At 41.5% G+C, this 20,999-nt stretch overlaps 3 protein-coding genes across 3 annotated transcripts in view; all 3 read right to left on the reverse strand.

The window, feature by feature from the left end:
• LOC139913031 (dual specificity testis-specific protein kinase 1) overlaps positions 1-2,637 on the reverse strand; it is a 28,488-nt gene extending 25,851 nt beyond the window's left edge. The window contains exons 1-2 of the mRNA XM_078285226.1: positions 2,452-2,637; positions 1,470-1,568 (exon numbers count right to left, since the gene is read on the reverse strand). Coding sequence (XP_078141352.1) covers positions 1,470-1,500 — 31 coding nt within the window. The 5' untranslated portion in view covers positions 1,501-1,568; positions 2,452-2,637. The remainder of the gene's footprint in view (positions 1-1,469; positions 1,569-2,451) is intronic.
• Positions 2,638-6,317: 3,680 nt separating this feature from the next.
• On the reverse strand, positions 6,318-8,681 carry b3galt8 (beta-1,3-galactosyltransferase 8). Its single transcript, XM_071900965.2, has one exon. It carries the CDS (start codon positions 8,567-8,569, stop codon positions 7,604-7,606), a length of 966 nt encoding a protein of 321 aa, XP_071757066.1. The 5' UTR covers positions 8,570-8,681; the 3' UTR covers positions 6,318-7,603.
• Positions 8,682-11,419: 2,738 nt separating this feature from the next.
• Positions 11,420-20,999, reverse strand: part of tncb (tenascin Cb) — a 44,541-nt gene continuing 34,961 nt past the window's right edge. Inside the window, exons 13-23 of the mRNA XM_071900963.2 lie at positions 20,327-20,449; positions 19,245-19,388; positions 18,647-18,766; positions 18,285-18,428; positions 17,297-17,427; positions 16,401-16,533; positions 15,219-15,370; positions 13,993-14,089; positions 13,330-13,491; positions 12,545-12,708; positions 11,420-11,618 (exon numbers count right to left, since the gene is read on the reverse strand). Of these exons, the coding sequence (XP_071757064.1) occupies positions 11,508-11,618; positions 12,545-12,708; positions 13,330-13,491; positions 13,993-14,089; positions 15,219-15,370; positions 16,401-16,533; positions 17,297-17,427; positions 18,285-18,428; positions 18,647-18,766; positions 19,245-19,388; positions 20,327-20,449 (1,481 nt within the window). The 3' untranslated portion in view covers positions 11,420-11,507. The remainder of the gene's footprint in view (positions 11,619-12,544; positions 12,709-13,329; positions 13,492-13,992; positions 14,090-15,218; positions 15,371-16,400; positions 16,534-17,296; positions 17,428-18,284; positions 18,429-18,646; positions 18,767-19,244; positions 19,389-20,326; positions 20,450-20,999) is intronic.

Here is a 20,999-nt window from a genome sequence, read left to right on the forward strand (position 1 = left end):
CTATGGCCTGTTGTCAGTGATCATCATAAGGCAAACAGCCACCAAGAGAAACAAAAATCTATTATATTTTAAAATGTAGTTAAACTGAATTTAGGTGGGTTTATCCTCCACTACATCCCTGACTATAGTTATAGGCTGATACTGACTACTGATCTGCACCATTTCCCTTTTAATGAACAATAAGAGACCAAGAGCAAGTCTGGGGTCACTGGACAAAAAAAAGACTGAGATATTATCAAGTTCTCCATTAAAGAGATCTAACATCCTTCTTTGTATGAACGCAGAAACTCAAGAAGGCAGAAAGACAGAAGGCAGAAACTAAACTAAACTTTGATTTCGTACACTTACATGTGCTTGTTGGTATCAGATGGAAATTCTCTGATACAGATATCTATTTTAGCCTGGGATCAGCACAATAGCTGATACCTGTATTATAGGGATGGGACGATGCTTACCTCAAAATACAATTTGATATGCGATACGGGGTTCACGATACAACCACGATACGATGTAATAAATAAAAGTTCAATGACAACAAAGTCTGACTGTGCAGAATTCTGTTTATTTCTGATGTCATTGGCTGCTAGAATGTAAACAATTTAAAAATGTCATTACAAAGTGACAATATAATTTGGATGGAGAGCTTGTGAAATTGTGATGGTCAAGCGTCTCATTTGTGATTACTACAGCAGAATAAAATGTAATATCACGATTCATTTTTCTGCCCCACGATACATATCGTCACATTTTTGTATCGCGATATATTGAATTGCGATTTATCATCCCATCCCTATATTAGTATTGGTGTCAGTGCATCCCTAAGAACAATCCTAGTCTTCAGGACAATTTGCTCTCCTTTTCAATCTTTTTTTTCAATCTGAACCACTTGAGAAAGATTCTTTACATCATAACAGTAGAAAACGGAGGCCTATCCAGGATGTGTTGAACATGGAGGGTAACGGGACACTTCCCTGACACGACAGCTCTGAACAAGGTTAGAAAGGCAGGGATGCTGAGCCAAGGTATTTCTATTTCAGGACAATGCACAGCTAGACACACTTCATGTACAGTAGGTAGGTAGGTTCACCTGCTTTAGCCTTTCAAGACTCAACACCAAAAAAAACACACACACAGGCACAATCACCTACTGCACAATTGCTGTAATGCATGAAAACACTGGCGTCAAGCAATGCAACACTGCGCACACAGTTTCACAGACTGAACATAGTGAGAAAGCTGTGGTTTCTCAGTTGAATGTCATAAAAGTTGTCAGCTACTTCCTTTTTGAGTGCACCTGCCAAGCAAAACTATAGATAATCCACATTACTTCCTCCTCATAAACAAATATTCGGTGGTATTATGCATTTACTGTGAGAAAGTGTAGCTGACTGTGCATAAAAAAACGACTTTTGCAGTGTAAACACTATGAGGAAGGGTTGGAAAAAGTATTTGAATGGCACAATACTTACTCCATTGATTTAATAAGCTATTCATATGCATCTTGAGGGCGGGAGGGGGGTAAAACCCAGAGGAGCTGGGCGGCAGCGGTTTAAGTCTCTGTGCAGACACTGAGGAAACAACCACATACATGCAACAACAGATGAGCAAGAAGCACAGACGCAGGACTTTATACAGCAACAGACAGGTGCTGTCATGCAGGCAACATTGACAACAGGAGATGGGTAAATTATAACTAGCATGACGATTGATTACAACATGTCATAGGTTAATTTATTTCCTGGAGATACAGCTATAATAATTGTACTTTGGAGAGGAGAGTTGCCTATAAGAGAGCTGCCACCTGTTGCATTTTACAGAGAGATATTATTATAAATCAATATCACATATATTCAAAAGCACTCTTGCAATGAAATTATGGTGATGGAGTGGAAAAAAGACAATAAAGATAGACTGCTGTTTCCCAATGAAAAATCCCTATAATATTCCTATAGGGACTTATAGTGAGTTTATTGTGACCATACTGCACTTTACAGTATTTTTTTTTACCTCCTATGGTATCACTATATTCCTATAATATTCCTATAGTGTGTCTATGGTACTCAATAATAAGTTTACAGTGATCTAATGTACCTCCTATGAAATCACTGTAATATTTCTATAATATTCCTATAGTATGTGGTACTTAATGGTGAGTTATAGTGACTTTTTTGTACTTTATGATATTGTATCTACAGTAGGCTACTGTGCTATCACTATAATATTGTGCGTCTGTGGTATTCACTAGTAGATTTATAGTGACTTTATTTATATTTGTGATATTTGTTTTTACCTCCTTTGGTGTAATATTCCTATAAAGACCTTTTGATATTTGCATTGTTTTCATCTATAATTTTCTATAGGATTACTTTTCTTTGTCGTGTTATGATGAAGCAGGCAATTTGAAACTTTGCACAAACATAACAGACAACAACGACTATAGGAAATACTTACATCGGTAGAACCAATCCCAATCTCGTTTGTCGGAGATTAAAAAAAAAATAAAAAAAATTGCAAATCGCGCTTATGTGCTGGATGAAATACTATTCATCATATCATATTATCCTTTATTCTAGTTTGCTGTGTGCATTGCAGGCGCGGTTGCAGTAATAATGTCCGTGCTGTTGCAGCGTTCAGTCAGTGTTGGTCAGTCTCTCCTGCGGCTCGCTTCGCTGTGGATGGGCTGAAAAAAAAGCGTCGCTAATGTAAATGCATGTTTTATGGGTTGTCTTAGGAACCAGCCTCACTACGTCGGTGGCTGTTAACTCCGCCCACACGGTGAGAGGAGAGGAGAGGAGAGGAGAGGAGAGGAGAAGAGAGGGGAGGGGAGGAGAAGAGAGCCGCCCGGCCCGCCGCTGCAGCCTGCAGGGAGAGCAGAGCAGGGCAACACTGTGCCAGCAGGCAGTTTGGCAAAGTCCGCGCTGTGGTCAGGATAGTATAGCTTCGACCGATGTGGGTGTTTGAAAGCCGATATCGATATTTCTGTGAGGCTCGTGATAGCCGATATTTTGCGCCAATATATGTTTATTTTTTGGCTATTTTAGTGCTGGGAAAAAAAGACAACTCAGTGTTTTCCCCCAGAATGTTATTCTTGTCAGGGTGGAGAAACAGAATTTAGACCATCATGGGACACTAAAACTCTCCATTGAAACCCAGATGAGTTTCTTGCAGGTGGGTTAGCAGCTCGAGCTCCTTAAAGGAAAAAATCCACCCTAAAACATCAACAGTAGCCTCAATGTCAGGTTTTGTTGTCAGTCCTTCAGAATTGAAGAGAAAGAGCTTCTTTCTAGACTCATCATTTTGTATTGATGTTCAACAATCATTGCAGAAGAGACAGAGAGACCAATTTCTCCAGACAGCAGTCTCAATAGACCAGAACCTCAATAGACCTTCTCTGGGGGTTGTTAAAAGGCATTCTGGGAAATGTAAGAAATCACCAACTGAAGTAGAAATAGACAAGGCAGGTTCAGGGAAAGTGGGTTCACCAAAAAACTAAATCACAACACTTCATCACATAATAACGGAAGAACTGGAATGCATTGAACACCACAGACTGATAATATATAACAGTGGAAGAGGATCTGAGGGGGGTGTTTTCCTGTGAGACAGTCTGACACCCTGAAGCTGTTGAGTAAAATCCTCCCACACCATACTGGAATGATTCGTCTCGTCAGACATTTGATATAAAAATTAGAATAATAAAAACATATTGACTAGCTGTGATTAGGGAGGAAGCTCCATCATATCAGAGGTGGACGACATTGACTGGCTGATCTGATTGTTATCAAAAGGCTAATATCGGCCCAATAGAACGGTAAACACTTATATCAGTCTAACCTTAGTGTTTAATGTCTAATTAATATATCATTGCAGGAACTACAGCTTCTTCTGAAACAGGTTTGTGCCAATGAATAGCATCCATCAAGTGGGAAGATACAACATGCTGCAGAGGTGGGAATATTTTGAACACTGCGTGGATTCAAGAGAGCTTCAGCCCAGAGCATAAACTCCCACTCTGTCAGTGTGGGAAATAGAAAAATGGACAATATATGCAGAAGGGAGAGAGCTTTAATACTACAATTAATTCATAATACAGGCTGTGACTTTCTGGCCAAACTGTTGAGCTGGAAATTGACATAACTTTAACCTAAAAAGCTGATTATAAACCTAACCCCAACTAATTTAGACCATGATGGGACACTAAAGGTCTTCACTGAAACACAGGATAATTATTATTATTCATTTATGCGTACTTGTATAGAATTTGATCAGATGTTGCATTAAGGTGCATTCCCACTACGCAAGTGTGTGAAAACTTGCTTCACCTCTCATTCACTTCAACTGAAAATCACACAAATGGCAACATCTTTTCAGCTGCAAAGCAATTTCACTCCATCACATTCGTGCAGAGTTCACGTGTGGCGAACTGACCTCCAAATTTGCACAACCGGCCAGTAGAAAGTGTCCTATCAAGCATGGCATAATTTTTTGGCCAATTTTTCCAGATCCTGGCCTCTTGCAGTGTTACATGAAAAACTACTGCCTTATACCACATCCAACGCTAATATTGACTATTTTTGCTTTCGAGTGTTCCTCTATTGTGCTTTTCTTTATTTGTTGGGGTGGATTCTGATGGTTTTGAAGCTGAAGTGGAAAAAAATTTAAAAAATCACTAACCATAGGCTACTTATCTTAGCATTCCAGTATTTTGTGGCTTTGTGAAGAGAGGACAAACCAACATCCACTACAAGGTTCAGCGCAAAGAGCGAAGATAATTCATTGGACGAAATCATGTGACCATGCCTTTACAATCAGTTCAGGTAAGGGCTTCCCATTGACAACCAGTGTAGGTTAGTATTGATCAGTTCTGTAGTAAATGTATAATCAAACAAACTGTATCATCCATCAAATAAGAGGAGGACAACACTGCCAATACAAAGCACTTGCATAACAAACTTAGCAACTACAGCTCGCTTGGCGCTCAAATAATGGCAAAATATAACAACAGACTAGGAAAAGAGGAGGGATATGAAAAAAAGATGGTTGTGGTGTGGCTATAGGTTAATTCGGTAACATGATAAAAGTTAATAGTCTGATAATAGTCTACTTCAAAAAAGTTGTAGCTTAAAGAGTCAGCTCAGTTAACCTGAACAAACAGTTGGTTTTAAGTGTTGTTAGCTAGGTAACTAGCCAGCAAAAATGTTAAAAATGTTAACATATGACTGCTAGCCACTAAACACTCGCTTCTACTAAGTACACTAGGTAGTGTGTAGATGTGTTAACAACAGGACAGTGTCAGATACTAGCTAACAAGCTGACATTTATTAAACACAAAATCAATCAGATGATAAAATGATCAGTTCCCTGTCAAAAGCACAGAAATGAGCCAGTTTTTTTTTTATTCTGCTAAGACGGTCAAGCCTACTCTGTTCACAGCCACTGTTTCCCAAGAGCTCAGGACCTCCAACATGGCCGCCAGAGGCTGTGTGTTACGTCACCTGAAAGCCCTCGACCTGATTTTTAATAAAAGGCCAATATCAGCTCAACATATCGGTCTTTACCCTTCCTGTGCTCATCAGTTTTCAAAGTAATGCATTTTTGAGTTTATGGCTTGGCCAGAAAGAGGAAAAAAAACACAACCAGTCCAAAGCTGGGGCTTGTTTTCCTCAGCGTTATGGAGATGTGATGTGAGGGTGTTGTAGGTGTTGCAGGCTGGCTGTCAGGCTGCCATCTGCTGACGCCTGGCTATAGCTAGACTCTGGTGAATCATGAACCACCAGCCGTCTATTTCTGAGCCCACTCACTGGCGCTTCAGCCGCCAGGTTTCATCAGCCAGCAGGTCCATCATTACACAGCAGCTAACAACATTATCTTCTACTGCCTGGTTCACCATAACCCATCCTGTAATGTCTTCGGTTGATTTGGCTGTAATCCCCAGCCAATAGTATACAATGGCTGTTTCTTGTTTTTGATTTCTCTAAACACAATGAAAAACTGTATTGGAGATCTTACGCCTAACCCTAATCAATCAGGGTTTGACAGATATGGGTTTTTGAAGATCAATATTGATACCAATGTTATAGTGAAGGTGCCAGACTTGCTGATATTTTGTGCCAGTATTCAATAATTCAAAAAAATTCCATGTATTCGGCCTCCGAAACAGCATTTAGTTCATCATGGGATGTTGACACTCTCCATTGAAACTCTTAACAGTAGAAGAAATACTAATACTAATAACTAACAATTACAAAATGGGTGACATAACAGATATCACAAACATAATACCAAATTCCAGTAAAGAAATTTCATTTTTTATTTCATTCACAATAATTTACAGTAAATGTAAGTCACTGAAGTCACAGATAAATACTCAACCTGATGGGTCAATATACAACAGCATACATTTTCTCATCAATAAGCAGGGAAATCATGGCTGCAATATCCAGAGATGAGGTAAATTTATGAAAAAATGTACTTAATATTACATCACCAGCATTTGGACTATGAACTGTAAACTGCAGTAGTCATCTGCTGGTACATCATGCCACCAGCTGGCTGTCATATGTAACTACAATACACACATTAGCACAGTCAAATCACTTTGGCTTCACTTTGCTATATGACACCTGTAAAATTAGCACTTGCAGGTCCTTGTATAAAGTATACATTCTCATTATCAAGCTCTTTAGATTGCACTGCAGCAGGACATTGTGTATAACAATCTCATTCAGTATTTTTTTAACCTTTACTTATTTTTTAAGGGTTTTTCTGAGTGCTGTGGGTCCATGTTTAAGGTCTAGTCTATTATCAAGGTCTTTCTCTTGTAATGAGAATAAACTTTAAATATGGACCCTAAACTCATCAGGCACTACCTAAAGAATAAGTGCAATGGTGGCAACAGTGGAACTACTTCCATTACTTCTTTGGTGTAAACAACAAACAAATTCAGGCAGGCAGTAAACAATCCTGAGAAATTGCTCTATTACTAGACAACCTCTACCATGGCCGTAATTAGCCTTGCATAATATAATCAATACTGCTATTGTTCCAATATTCAGGGTTCCCACTATGGCCCTGATGGAAAATTCCATGATTCTTCCATGACTTTCCATAAAGAAGTGTGAGGGCTTCTATATGACCTAAGACTTCTATTCCTCCCTAGTTTGTTAGTGTCGTTTTCATTCTGGTTTCCACTCCAGTTGGGCTGAAAACCATCTAATGCAATGAATGTGTGAAAAAGTCGTAGGATACATTCTGGTGTATTCCTGTAAAGTGACCCATTTGTAAAATTTCCCGATATTCCCTGACTTCCCCAGAGACTTTATCAAATTCCCTGACTTCCCCTGTCTGGAATACACCTCTCTAGATGCCATGACCCATGGGAACCCTGATTATATTGGTTTGCTGATATAAGCTTACCCTCTACCCAAATACCCCTAACCCTAACCAGGGTTCATATCCCATCCCCACCCTTATGGCTATAGACTGTCCTCCTCTTTTCTTTTACAACCTCGTTTCAGCATCTTTTGCATAATCGCGAAGCACCTAAAGTAAAGCACGTAAAGTTTGTCTTGCATAAAAGTTATCAGTGTAATTATGTATTGTGTCAGCAGCTCTGATGGCCTTGGGAGAAGTCCTGCCAAATGTGCAGCAGCTCCGAGGGCTTGAACCCGGTGACGATGACCCGTTTGGCGAAGGTGCACCTCTCGTACTCCAGCCTCCGGATTTCAAACAGGTTCCTCAGGGTCAGGAGGCTTTGGGAATACACCGGCCGGACGCCCAGCACCTGCAGACACAAGCCCACGTACACGTCCTCCAGGGGGATCATTCGGACGAACCTGGACGCCCGGGAGATCCTGGCGGCCAGGTCGGCGGAGAAGACGTACCCCGCCCCGGAGACGTACGGCGGGAAGCCGTCTTCGGGGTAGAGCTCCTCGGACAAGTGCCATTTGCTGCTGCTGTCCCTCCTCGGCCGCCCGTCCGCGATCACCGACCCCATGATGTAGCCCCGCCTGGGGGAGCCGCGCAGCCACCCGACCAGGTGGAACACGTTGACGAAGATGTCGCCGTCCACCTTCATGGCGTAGGAGGCGCTCGGGCAGTGGGTGGCCAGCCAGTTCATGATCATCATGGTCTTGATGGTCAGGTTGTGGTAGCTGTCCTGGAAGTCCATTTGGATGATGTCAGCGTGCTTCCGGCTCTCCCGCTCCAGGTCGTCTTGGACGCCCGAAGCGAGGCCCTCCTTAGGGAGCCCCACATAGAAAAGAGTAAGGGTGTCCAAGCTTGGTGTGCCCCATGTTTTTCTTATGGCTGCCCTTGCTTCAGCCTCCCCTGGGGCAACTGGCACCATCAAAACCAAGAAGGGGCTTCTGTCCTTGCATACAGCAGGCTGGTTGAGAACATACTTGTAGGTTTCAGGGGAAATTACCCTGTACTCTTCTGGAGGAATGGGACTGGGCTTTGGCAGGTGTTTCTTGACTATAACTCGACTTACTATTATCTGAGCGCACAGGAGGAGCAGAGCTGAAACGGCGAGGAACTTCACTAACCTCCAGGAAAAAGTTATCCGCATTGCCGAAATTGAAAGTCAACAGGTCCCACGCTGACTTTCGAGTCTTGGTGTGTGTCAGTAGCCAGCCGAAAAGCCGCAGAAAAAGCCAAGAAGTCACGCCGTTTGAAGCATTGTTGTTGGGGGGGAAGGCAGCGGCCACTCCCAGCAGAGCGAACCAGGAAATGGATATCCTTACTGGCAAAGACGAAGAGCAGCGGGATATCCGACGTTGAGAGGCCCAGTGGGCGCGAGAGCTACGTCTACTCCGTCTGCATAGTATTATAATGAGCTTCGCTGGGAGTGGTGGAGTTTTTCTGAATATTCATGACTGAGGGCGGGCCTGCCGGGCGACCTGTCAGATTGACTGTCAGATTCGTCATTCCCCAGCGAAAAATCACTATAAACATTCCAACAGTGATTCTCAACCTTTTTCATATCAAGGACCCCTACGTTAGTACACATTAGGGCCATGGATCCCCATTTGTCTCTCGGACCCAAATCTGAGAATATTTTTATTGTTAGATATGATTTTGTCCAGAATTCCATGACTATCTGTATTGTAGGCAAAGAGATAACAGTGAAACTATGATTAAAACAGTCATTCTTCTACATTCTGTAACTGTGTTAACTTCTTGTAAATGACATAATGGTGAAGTTTAACAATTCATCAATTTGCAGGGGACCCCCTGGAACCTCCTTAAGGACCCCTGGTGGTCCCCGGACCCCACGTTGAGAACCACTGTTCTATAATATTCCTATACAGACTTATTGCTTGTCTGTGGTACTTGATAGTGAATTTAGAATGAGTTTATCATGCTTAATAGCAAACAAAATTCTATAAAAGAGCCCAAATAATAAGATATATTCTATGATCAGAAAATGAAAACAAAATGTATTTTATTCAAAGTATTCAAAATTTTGGTGAGCTTTGTTAATTAGCTAATTCATTTGTTAATTAACTAGGTTTCGTTCAATTACCCATCATGACAATCATTAGATTCATTTAAATGCCCTGTAATGCTTCAGCTGCAGCCTCCTTCATTATGTGTGCATCTCTGCATCCCAGAGGGATTTCAGGTTTGGTCCAGTCAGTGTCGGCCATCTCTGATATGATGGATATGATGCAGTTTGATTGATTACACATTTATTGTAGAATTGATCAATACTACACCGGTTGTCTATGGGAAGAGCATAACCTGAATTTTGATTGGATTCCACACAAGTATGCATGAATGTTTTATTTTTGTTATTATCATCCTAGGTTTCAATGGAGTTTTAGTGTCCCATGGTGTAAATGCTGTTTCAGGCTTATCGTACTGTATACTAGCAATACATACACAATGACAGTATAATAAAGTAATATTGCAATAATTCTGGAGGTCATAGTATAGCGCTGCCTAACCAGAAATATATATATATATATTTTTATTCTGTAGGTTTTAATAGGATAGTATTCTTCATTTCAGCCTGGTTTTATCCTTGATGTAAAGAATAAAAAAAAACACACATCTTACTTTTAAACAAACTCGTTTTATTGTAATACGGTTTACAGAGAAACACCTGTTGTTCACCCAGTTATAAACAAACAAAACAATAAAAAGAAACTTAATTTACACAGGCATTCTTTAGAGGGTCAGTGGTTTAGTATCCTGCCCTAGCAGGGGACGAGGGGAGTGGAAAAGGTAACTAGTTCTCTAGTTTTGGCCTGCCCAAACACCGTATATTTCCCTCAACAAAAGCATAGTGACCTTACTATGTCAATTGGAATTGGCCTTGTTTTTTTACTTTGAGCATCCATATCTTTTTGTATCAACAACACATAACATTCTCTTGTTCCACATATATGTACTGTATTCACATTTTGCAAAAAAAAAAAAAAAAAAAAATCAAAAGTAATCACCCCATTTCATTATATACTGAATAATAGGTCCTGCCTCGGATTCATAGAAGAAACAAAACAAATCGAAACACGTCAGCTTTACTTTTATCTCTGCTCTTTAGCTTTTTTTTTAAAAACACATGATACTGTGGCTGTAAAGTAGCATGATGCCTTCAGGGGCTCACACAACCAATGGAAACAACGCCGTCCACGTTGGACATGGGATGTGGCGGGTAAATACTTTTCTCCGGTATTTTTTTTTTTTTAACATTTTTTTCTCCTTTTCTTTTCCTTCCCCTTTCTATCACTTCGGATGTCGGCTCGTGTTGAATCGAGGTATAGAGGGAGCTGGGAACCTGGGAAGGATAAAGTGACACCGAGACTAGTAAGTCGCACAAAGACAAACGAATGGCAAGTTAGACGAAAGATATCTGACATCTGAGTGGCGTCTTTCGGAGTAAAATCCCTTTTCGACCTGGAATTGGAATTGAGACGAATGCATGTACAGCATTTGTACAGAATTTGCTATCGTAACCCGGTTGAGCGAAGAGGCCCTGAACCTTAACAAGACCACATGTACTGTAAACAGCCTGTCCTCTCTGTGAAACCCCAACATGTGAGAAAGAAAAAGGCTTGGATGTGACGTAAGGGGGACCGTATGTGTTACTGTACACGACGTAATGCCCGAGCTGCACGCAAATACACCTCTCCGCAAATGCTGCAACATAAGAGAAAAGAAAAAATAAGTGGGTGCGATGGGAGTTTGTGTTTGCTCTCTTTGGTGCGTGAATAGAATGTGTGTGGGCTTGATTTAAGTCCATTTTTGTAATATCCACATCAACCGTATAATCAGGGGAGGGGGGTTCGGAGCGGAGGCTGATCTGTGAGCGAATGGGGAGGAAGATGTGTCCGTTGGAGTGGAGGCAGCGGGGCTCTTGGCAGTGGCTTTGGTAGCTGCAGGGTGGGGGTGGGGGTGGGGTGGGGAGGGGAGGGGGTCAAGGTGGTTTACGGGGAGTCCAGACGGAGTAGTAGTGGTGGCGGCGGTGGCGGTGGTAGGTGGGCGGGTGGTTTTCGGAGCGTTTATGATCGTTTCCTCCTTCCCTCCAAGTTTCTGAAGTTGAATGGCCTGATCTTCATCTCGGCGAACTCGATCGAGTGCTCGTGGCCCTTCCAGTGGAACCAGTTAACGCCCTGCGGAGGGAAAAAAACATGGAGAAATGATGTGTCAGTGAGATGGGCGGTGGGTGGGTGAGCACTGAAGTCAGGTGAGGTTTTAATGTGTTTTAATGTGGAAAATCAGGGTTTTTTCTCAAACATGTTCATGTCAGCAGGTCAGCAAACAGACCCACATATAGAGCCAAGGATTCCCATTGATAGGATTTTGTCCCAGGGTCCCATATGGGAAGACTTTAGTTTAGATTTAGATTTAGTATTATAATTGTTATAGTAATAGCAAGTTATAGTATAGTAATATAGCAATTATAGTAATTGTAGAACTGTCTACACTGTATGTGGGGAGATAATAGTGGTGAGAGTGAAACATTTGATGAAGATGGCCATTCCATACATTCTCTAACAAAGATAATTATTGTGAAACTAAACTAGCACCTAACCCCCCCCCCCCCCCCCCCCCCCTCCCACCAAGGACCCCAGGAGCCCCCTCAAGAACCTCAGGAACCTCCTCAAGGACCTCTGGAACCCCCTCAAGAACCTCTGGAATCTGGAACCCCCTCAAGGACCCTAGGAACCCCCTCAAGGACCCCTGAAACTCCCTTGAGAACCCCTGGAACCCACTCAAGAACCTCTGGAACCCCCTCAAGGACCCCCTGGAACCCCCTCAAGGTTCCCTGAAACCCCCTCAAGAACCCCTGGAACCCCCTCAAGGTCCCCTGAAACCCCTTCAAGAACTCTGGAACCCCCTCTAGGATCTCTGGAACCCCCTGAGGAACTCATCACACGAAAACACACATCCTCTCCTGTCTTCAACATACACAACACTTCAACTAACAATCTTCAGATGATAAAATTAGCAATCATCACACACATTTTAGTATCTATCTCCACTCTCACTAGGAAATCCCTGACTTCAGTATGGGGTCTGTTGGATTCAGCCATACCTTGCTGTGACTGTTATCTCCATATCGTCCCATGAGGTTGACACGGTGGCAGTTTTTATACCAGAAGGCACCCTTATAGGACAGGGCACAGTTGGTGACGGCGATGTCATTGTCATGGTCGTAAGTGGAGAATGGACGCCCGTGGTGGTAGGTCATAGAGTCACCTACAGACACACACAGAGGGGGAGAGTCAGTTAGGAATAATTGATTTGTTAAATCTGAATGAGCAGTGCTGGGTCTCTATGTGCAAAAGCAATAATAAAGATCTCTTCTCTAGTCTTCTGCTCTACTGTAGTCTAATCAAGTGTAATTCAGAATGGAACTGAATGATATCAGTTTGTGGTATCAGGTCATGATATTATAGACACTTTAAATTTAATGCCAAAAAAGGAAACAATCAAACAAACAAAAAATGCTCCAGTGATAAGACTTTTAACACTAATACTAATACTAATGATGAATAATAAAAATAAAAAATAATAAAATAAAATAGGATAAATTATAAAAAATAAAAAATGAATAAATAAATAAATAAAAACATAAAAATGGACCACACTGACTCAGAAATTAAAAAAAGAATATAAATAATATATTTAAAAAAATAAAATCAATACAAATAATATAAAAAATGGACCAGTGTTACACTTTTCTTCACAAAAAGCCTTCATTCGGCAGCTAATTCCTAATGGAACCACCGACATGCTTCAGCCTAGATAGAGGATGAAGACTAGTCGATTTCCTCGTTCATCTCCATGTATAGCCGATTGTACAGAAGCCAGACTGACCTGCGGTCCCGCTGTATCCTCCCACATGGACCTTGTAGCGGGTGCGGGGTTCGGAGACGGAGAACTTCTCGTACTGAGCGTAGGCCGTCTCTCCCTTGTCCCTCAGGTCGACGCGCAGCTCGTACTGACCTCCGGATGTGATCTTATGGAGGTTGCTCAGACCTGGAGGAGGGGAGAGAAGAGACACCTGGAAGTCACTAACCTGGAAGAGGTTGTAGGATATGATAAATATAAATGACAAAGACAATAATGATGATAATGATGGCTTTTATTACTAAGGTTTGATTTGTGGATATTTTTAGATTGAAGCTCTGTATATTTTATTCCATTAATATCTTTAATTTTTCATGTCAAAAAATTCCCCCAAAATTCCAAATATCCTGTGCTTCCCTCAGAATTTTAGACCATGGGATGCAAAAACTCTCCATTTAAACTGAAGATAATACTAATTATTATAATAAAACATTTTAAAGCATAAGTGTGGAATCTGATCAAAATGTCTCATTAGAATCAATACAGACTAAGAGCTTCCTATAGACAACAAGTGTAGTATTGATCAATTCTACAATATGTAATCAAACAGACTGCATCATATCCATCATATCATATGATATTCAAATATATTACTATATTTTGTAGACTACTGTAATGTGTAGAGATTACCCAGCCAGAATTCATCATTCATGTCACCGAAGCCGGCTGTGTAGTTCTTCCAGTTGCGGAAAAACTCCAGTTTACCACTCTGACGTCTGACGAAAATCTGCGAGGAGAAAACAAACCATCAGTAAAAAGAAACGCCGATCAGTCACTGTGAAATAACAGACCTAATTTCAAACTCAATTACATATCCAATCTATGTCTGTATATAGGGCATGTTCCTCCATCTCTACACCTGAACACATTTGTTTCAAACCTGTATACCTGTCAACAAATGCTGTATCTTTATTTTTTTCTATTGCTCTCAAGGTGTTTGATTGTTGTAATTACTTGCTGTATTATCTTCAGTACTCTCCGTATGTCTTATTCTCTTGTTTTTAGAAAAGGAGCGTGGGCAGTGTGCTCGGTTTAGTATTTTTTCTCTATTTGCCGAGAGGGAGACTGAACAGCAGAGAGACAGGAGTGAAAGATCTGGTGAGATTCAGGTCATTTTTAAGCCAGCACGGACCCCATATGGGAAGATTTTAGTTGTTGATTTAGTATTGAATTGTGGAACTGTCTACATTGTACGTTGGGGAGATAATAGTAGGGAAAATGAAACCTGATCACAATAGTCGTTCTTATACACTCTCTACGAGGGACAATTTTTGGTGAATTAAATCATAATGAAACTAAACTATTCCTCATTTACCTGGGGACCCCTTGGAAACCCTTCAAGGACCCTTGGGTGTCCCCAAACCCCATTTTGAGAACCACTGATCTAACCACTAGACCACTCTGATGGCCTGTATCATATCTAAGAATAAGAATAAATTAATAATTTGTCACTCAATTGATCTCTGGAAATGTTCCTTGCAAATTAGCCTGATGTCGGCTTTAAAAAAGACAATCACCACTTTTATATGTAGGTTTTCAAAGCAACATGTGATTTCCAAAGTAGCCAAACAGTCGGTGCCCAAATTGCGAGCACAACGGTCACAAAAACTGCAAAATTATTTAATGAGGTGAAGAGAAAAGTCTGGAAAATCATGACAACATATCCCAGATACAGACAAACGTCGGCATAGAGGAATAGTTTTGGCAAGTGGAAGCTCACCAACGGGAACGGGGATAGTTGCTAAACACAAACTACAGCAGTCTCAACTAAAACTGTATACCGTGAGTTTCACATGAGCGAGCTGCCATATGCCACATATTGGCTGTATATAGCCATAGGTTAGCCAGTGACTTACAATCCATCCGCCTCCATCGGTGGTCATGTCGCAGAAGACCTGGAGCGGCTGGCTCTCATCTCCACCCAGGTAGATGGTGTATAGGCCGGAGGTGGTGTCGCCGTTCAGCAAGGCCTGGGAGCAGTCCTTCGGGTGTCTGTACAGCACACCAGCTACACACACACACACACACACACACACACAGAAAAAACATATACAGGGAGTGGATTAGTCACCAAACAGGAGCAGCTGCGGACAAATTGTGTAATAAGGGGTTGGATAGTGGATGGGATCAGAGGGGTTTTGTACCAGTGCACTGAACAAATTGTTAGGACTAGTCAGATGTGAAGAATCCAGTGCCGAGCCTTAAAATCTGCAAGTAGGGTGAGACCATTTCAGTTGTCTCCGATGATTTTTAACTTGTTTCAGGAATTATCTTGAAATAAGGCACACCGCTCCAATATGATCAAGATAAAGTCACTTGATTTAAGAAAATGTATGGAAAAAGTGAAGTTACCTCACCTCATTGGCAGGTTCTTTTACTTATATCCATTGATATACTGTATAGGTAGGTAAACTTTGATATGGCCTCCAGTCGGTGATAAGGCATCACAACCACCAATATAAACAAAAATCAATTATATGTTCAGAATTGCATTAATTTATGTTTTTTTCCCCTTAAAAGACCCTATCGTTGTATAATTTACATCAGTTTGACACTACTTACTATGATGTATACTATATAGATTTATGTCAGCCTAAAAAGGTAGCTAACCTCTATTCCACAAATAAAAAGTTGGGCAAATTCACTCCACTACATCCCTGCTTGTATCAAAGAAATAAAACTAGAAGGCACAAGAAGGCACAAACCTCCGCCAACGCTGAACAATTCTACAACCGTCAAAGCTGCAGCCTCTGTCACGGTTCATGTCTGTTTATCGCTTGTCTGCCAGATTAGATTTTCTGACAAAATAGCTCGTGAATGCAACGATGCTTAGCAGCTGACTTAAAAGTCTCATTTGTCCGACTTTCCTACCAGCACATGAACGCATTTTTGTATATCCTGCAAACAAACCTTCCATCTTCATTGGAGCAGGTAATTATCTCACCCCACTGGCAGATTTTTGTCACTTGTTTGAAGAAAAATGAGTTTTTAAGACCCAGTGGATATGTTTTGCGCTGTGTGTATATGAGTCCCCTCACTGGTGGTGAAGACGGTGGTGACGACTCTGCTTCTCTTTGGTCCGGCGATGGCCTGCAGCCTGACTGAATACTCTGTGGAGGCGCTGAGCTGGGCCATGTTGTAGGAGATGGCAGTGGGACTCAGGACCACCTCCTGAAGGAACAACCCAAACACAAGAAACAACACGTCAGGTTAAAGACACACTTTTAATCGTATGTTACTTTTTAGGTTTTCATTTTTTAACCACACTGTTTTAAAGCATTTCCAGACCTTATCTCCAGTTTTATATATTTTACTACTCCTTTTTTATACATTTTTGTAAAGCAAGTGAGTTATAAGTGAGTATAAAAGAGAAAAGGCAAGAAACATAAAAATCATCAATTTCAATCCAATGCTTCCTTCACTGATATCAACCAATATTTTAGTAAATCAAGCCGATATTGGCCTTTTATTAAAAATCACATATTACTATATCTCTGAAAAAATGACATATGTTTAAGGTAGGGTTAGACTGATATATTGGTTTGCCGATATTTGGATTACGCCCGACATTGATGTTTTCTTAAAAATCAGATATCAGCCAGTCAGTGTCATCCACCTCTGATATGATGGATATGATGCAGTTTGATTTATTACATATTTATGGTAGAATTGATCAATACTACACTGGCTGTCTATGGGAAGACCTTAGCCTGAATTGAATCCAATGGAGAGTTTTAGTGTCCCATGATGGTCTAAATACAGTTTCAGAGGCTTTTCCACCCTGACAAGAATACAATTCTGGGCGAAACACTGAATATTTGTCATTTTCTGAATTTTTTTGGGCATGAAGATGGTCAAATTTAAAGACAGTGGCAAAAGACATCAGTATCGGCCTTCAGAAACCCATATGGGTGGAACCCGGGTGAGCACCCACCCGGACGGTGCCGTCGGCGGACTCGAAGCTGAGGATGTATCCGGTGATGTCGGCGCGAGGCGGCCTCCAGGTCAGCATGGCGCTCTCCGTCTGGAGATTACTGGCTGCCAGGTCCTGGGGGGCGTCCACATCTAAACACACACAACAGGCTTCAGCATCCACACTGGAGGAGACACCTTTAAGTCTCCATCCAGTTTGAGTCTCTGGAGGAGCATCATGCAAGTTGGACACAGTCTAAACAGATGGAGGACTAAGGGTAAATTATCCAGGATATACTGTCATTGTATTGCATACAAAATGAATACAAAAAATTTAAAATTTTCTCATGGGCATCATTAAAGTTTAATCTTTTCTCTAAAGTTATATGACCTACAAAAGAATATTCAGTATAGAGGTTTAGAGGTGAATGAATAACAACATAGAAAGTCTAAATATTTATTAGTGCTGTTATTATCATGCTGTATGCGAAAATTGAACTAAATATACACTATTAGTTGTTTTTATTTTTATGAATTAGTTATTTGCCTTCATTGTTTTAGATATTGACTTCCTTTCCTCTTGTTACAGTTGCACTAACAAAGAAAAAGTAATGCGACTGCTTGATTACTATTGATTTTTCATCTATAATGCCATATAGTCCTTTATGTTTTTGTCTTTTAATGTCTTTTTTAATGTCTTTGTCTTTTGTCCTGTGAAGTTGGACTTTGTCATTCATCTCTTTGTATGTGGGCTAAGGTTAATGTTTTTTTTGATTGTCTAAAAAAAAAAAAAAAATTACTTAGACAAATACCTGTACATTCATTGTACTTGGCTAGTGGAGCAATTTTGATTTTGTTTGAGCCAGTGTACTTCACAAAACCTAAAAACTGCTCCAGGTTCCAGGAAACAAATAGAAATATGCATCAGCTGGTTGGCAGTTTACCTTGGCGATGCCTTTGAATGAATGAATAGTGTTTGAACATGAGTCATATGAGAGCTGAGGACTGACCGGTGGTGAACTCAGTTGTGGTGGCTGCGCTCTTGGCCGAGTCCCTCACAGCGTAGACCTTCACAGTGTAGTGTGTGGCTGGAGTCAGAGAGCTCATCTCAAACTCCATGATGTTTCCTGACACCCGCTCCATCACTGGTGCAACTGTGGGACACAAACAGGCCGGCTTCGTATTTAAAAAAAAATGCTAAAAAGCCTTTATTAAGAGTTAAGTGTATCTTCAGCACATGCAAGAATGTACTTATGTGTGCTGTGGCCTCTGTGTGTGTTTGTATGCGCATTTATGTGTAGTTTCTAGACATACAGTATTTTATGTGCTTGCTGTGTGTGTATATATATGTGTGTGTGTGTGCTTGACATACCTGTATCTGCACTGTAAGTGATGACGTAGCCATCTACAGTAGCGATGGCAGGCTGCCAGAGCAGCAGAGCTTCGGTGTCTGTGATGTTGACTGCAGTCAGACCACGGGGCTTATCCAGAGCTGTAACACACACACACATGCACACACACACACACACACACATACACACACCACAGTCAGTGTGAGCTGACCCTCCTCAAATGTCTCCCTGTGGACAGAGGTACTGTTCAGTGTTGTGAGGAAACAGGAGACCTCTCCACCTTCAGGCTGCTTGAACACAAACTCTGAACACAAACCTGCTTCAAAGGGCAACACGCTTCTGATGAAAAGGCTTGAATTAAACATTGTTGCATTATAAGAATCAGTGCTGGCACTTTAACCTTAAAGCTACGATATGCTACTTTTTTAACATAACAGTAGATACTGTAGATATACACTCACTGGCCAAAAAAATTTGGAACACCAGTTTTCCATAAAACATATGTTTGTTAAGCAAAACCTGCACCCGCTTAATCGCCATTGCTTCACCTATGGTGCCCTGCCTTAAGATTGTGACTGTGTGTGTGTGTGTGTGTGTTTAGCCCTATGTGAGCCTTACCCGTGGTGACGCTGTCTGACCCGGGCTCGCTCTCCCTCTGACCCTTGACAGCGATGACGGTGACCTGGTAGGTGACCCCGGGCGTCAGGTTGGGCAGCACCGTCTGAGACTCCGAGCCGTCCACCGTCAGCGTCTTAGCACTTCCTGGGTGTCAAAACAACACACAGGAAGTGAAAAGGAAGATCTCATACCATCTCATATCCATCTTGATAAACATTTGGTCCCAGGTCGCACAATTTGATCAATCCTCATTATTTTATAAGAAGTATATGATAAGCTCTCTCATTTCTTTTCTTTTCTGTAAGCAAGTAAGGTGATGACTTGGTAAATGAACTTCATTGCCGTTTTTTAAAATCTCAACTCTATATTCTACATAAGGTTTCAGCAATCAAATAGTATGACACTGCAGACAGCTGGTGAATAATTTCAGCCTCTCATTTTATGGCAATACCTATAACTAGTCACTAGAGGGCAGAATCAGTCTTTCGCAGGAGAAAAGAGCCTTCGTTTGCCCTGAGGATGATGGAAGACTCAGCCTCATTGATGAAACCTAAGATGAAGCGGTTGGAGCAATGATACCACAGCGGTGTGAATTTCAATAGAATGATATTAATAACCAGCACTATGTTCCAACACTGACTTTGAATCAGTTGCAGTGCAAACACTGTCCGTCATTTAATCTTGTTTTGTTGATACAAGCAGGGTTGTACAGTAGATGAGGGAAAATCCTTCTTTTTATATGGGGAATATAGGGGAATATATATATTTTTTTAGACTGGTATCAACCTTTATGATTCAATTCTTAGTAAACATCGTACTAAGTAGAGTCAAACATGTAAGTTGTATGGGGATACGGTCTTGTAAGAGGAAAAAAGCATAAATTGATGCTTTTCTGAAAGTATATTTGATTTTTGAGTGAGGTAATGTCACTTTCTTCCAATGCAATTCAACTTGTTTGGAGGAATTTTCTTGAATCAAGTGACATATAAGTGGCAGGATCTTCCTTGTTTCAGGATACTGTCATTTGTACAAGACTAAATGGCAATGACTGAGTATTATTATTCACACACAGTGATACTGACCTCCTTGAGCAGGCACACAAGTCACCCGGTAGCTGTCCACCCGGGCTCTTGGCACCATCCAGTGCACGGTGGCGGACGTATCGGTGACATCAGAGAACCGGACACCCTTGGGTGAGCCCAGGTCTGGCACAGGACAAGACAGAAACAGAGCGGGGAGGGGGGCAAAAAGAGACAAGAAACAGGCGGTTCTGTTAGCGCACTGCCTTTTTAGACGGGCATGGACTGGAGAAGCAGAACATACAACATCCGATTCTAGTTTTCAGTCTTCTCTTCTTCACATCATTAAGCAGCAGACGAGAAAAGACAGACATGTATTCTGTTACTGTAGCCAGGACAGATCCACCACTTACAGGCACTCGTTTTAGAAGAGAAAGAGAGAGAGAGAGGCGCGAGAGAGAGAGAGAGAGAGAGAGAGAGAGAGAGGTAGACAGACAAAGGGGCCCGGGGAGGCCAGGGCTCACGGCAGCCCTTCCCGGGCAAAACACTGAGCCACAGTATCTTGCGTGACAGACCCGGGGAGATTAACTTGCCCCCATTTCACGGAAACACAAAAGTGAAACATGCGCCACGCAACCCAAGAGTAAAGCCTTACCCCCAGGGAGGACAGGGGACACAGCCATAGACACCCATTCTATGTGACACAGACAACCCCCCCCCCCTTCACACAGAGAGA

This window comes from Centroberyx gerrardi, chromosome 8 (assembly GCF_048128805.1).
Source record: "Centroberyx gerrardi isolate f3 chromosome 8, fCenGer3.hap1.cur.20231027, whole genome shotgun sequence".
Taxonomy (NCBI): Eukaryota; Metazoa; Chordata; class Actinopteri; order Beryciformes; family Berycidae; genus Centroberyx; species Centroberyx gerrardi.

Coding starts and splice junctions, on each gene's coding strand:
- b3galt8 (XM_071900965.2), bottom strand. CDS start 8,569: ATGCGGATAACTTTTTCCTGGAGGTTAGTGAAGTTCCTCGCCGTTTCA.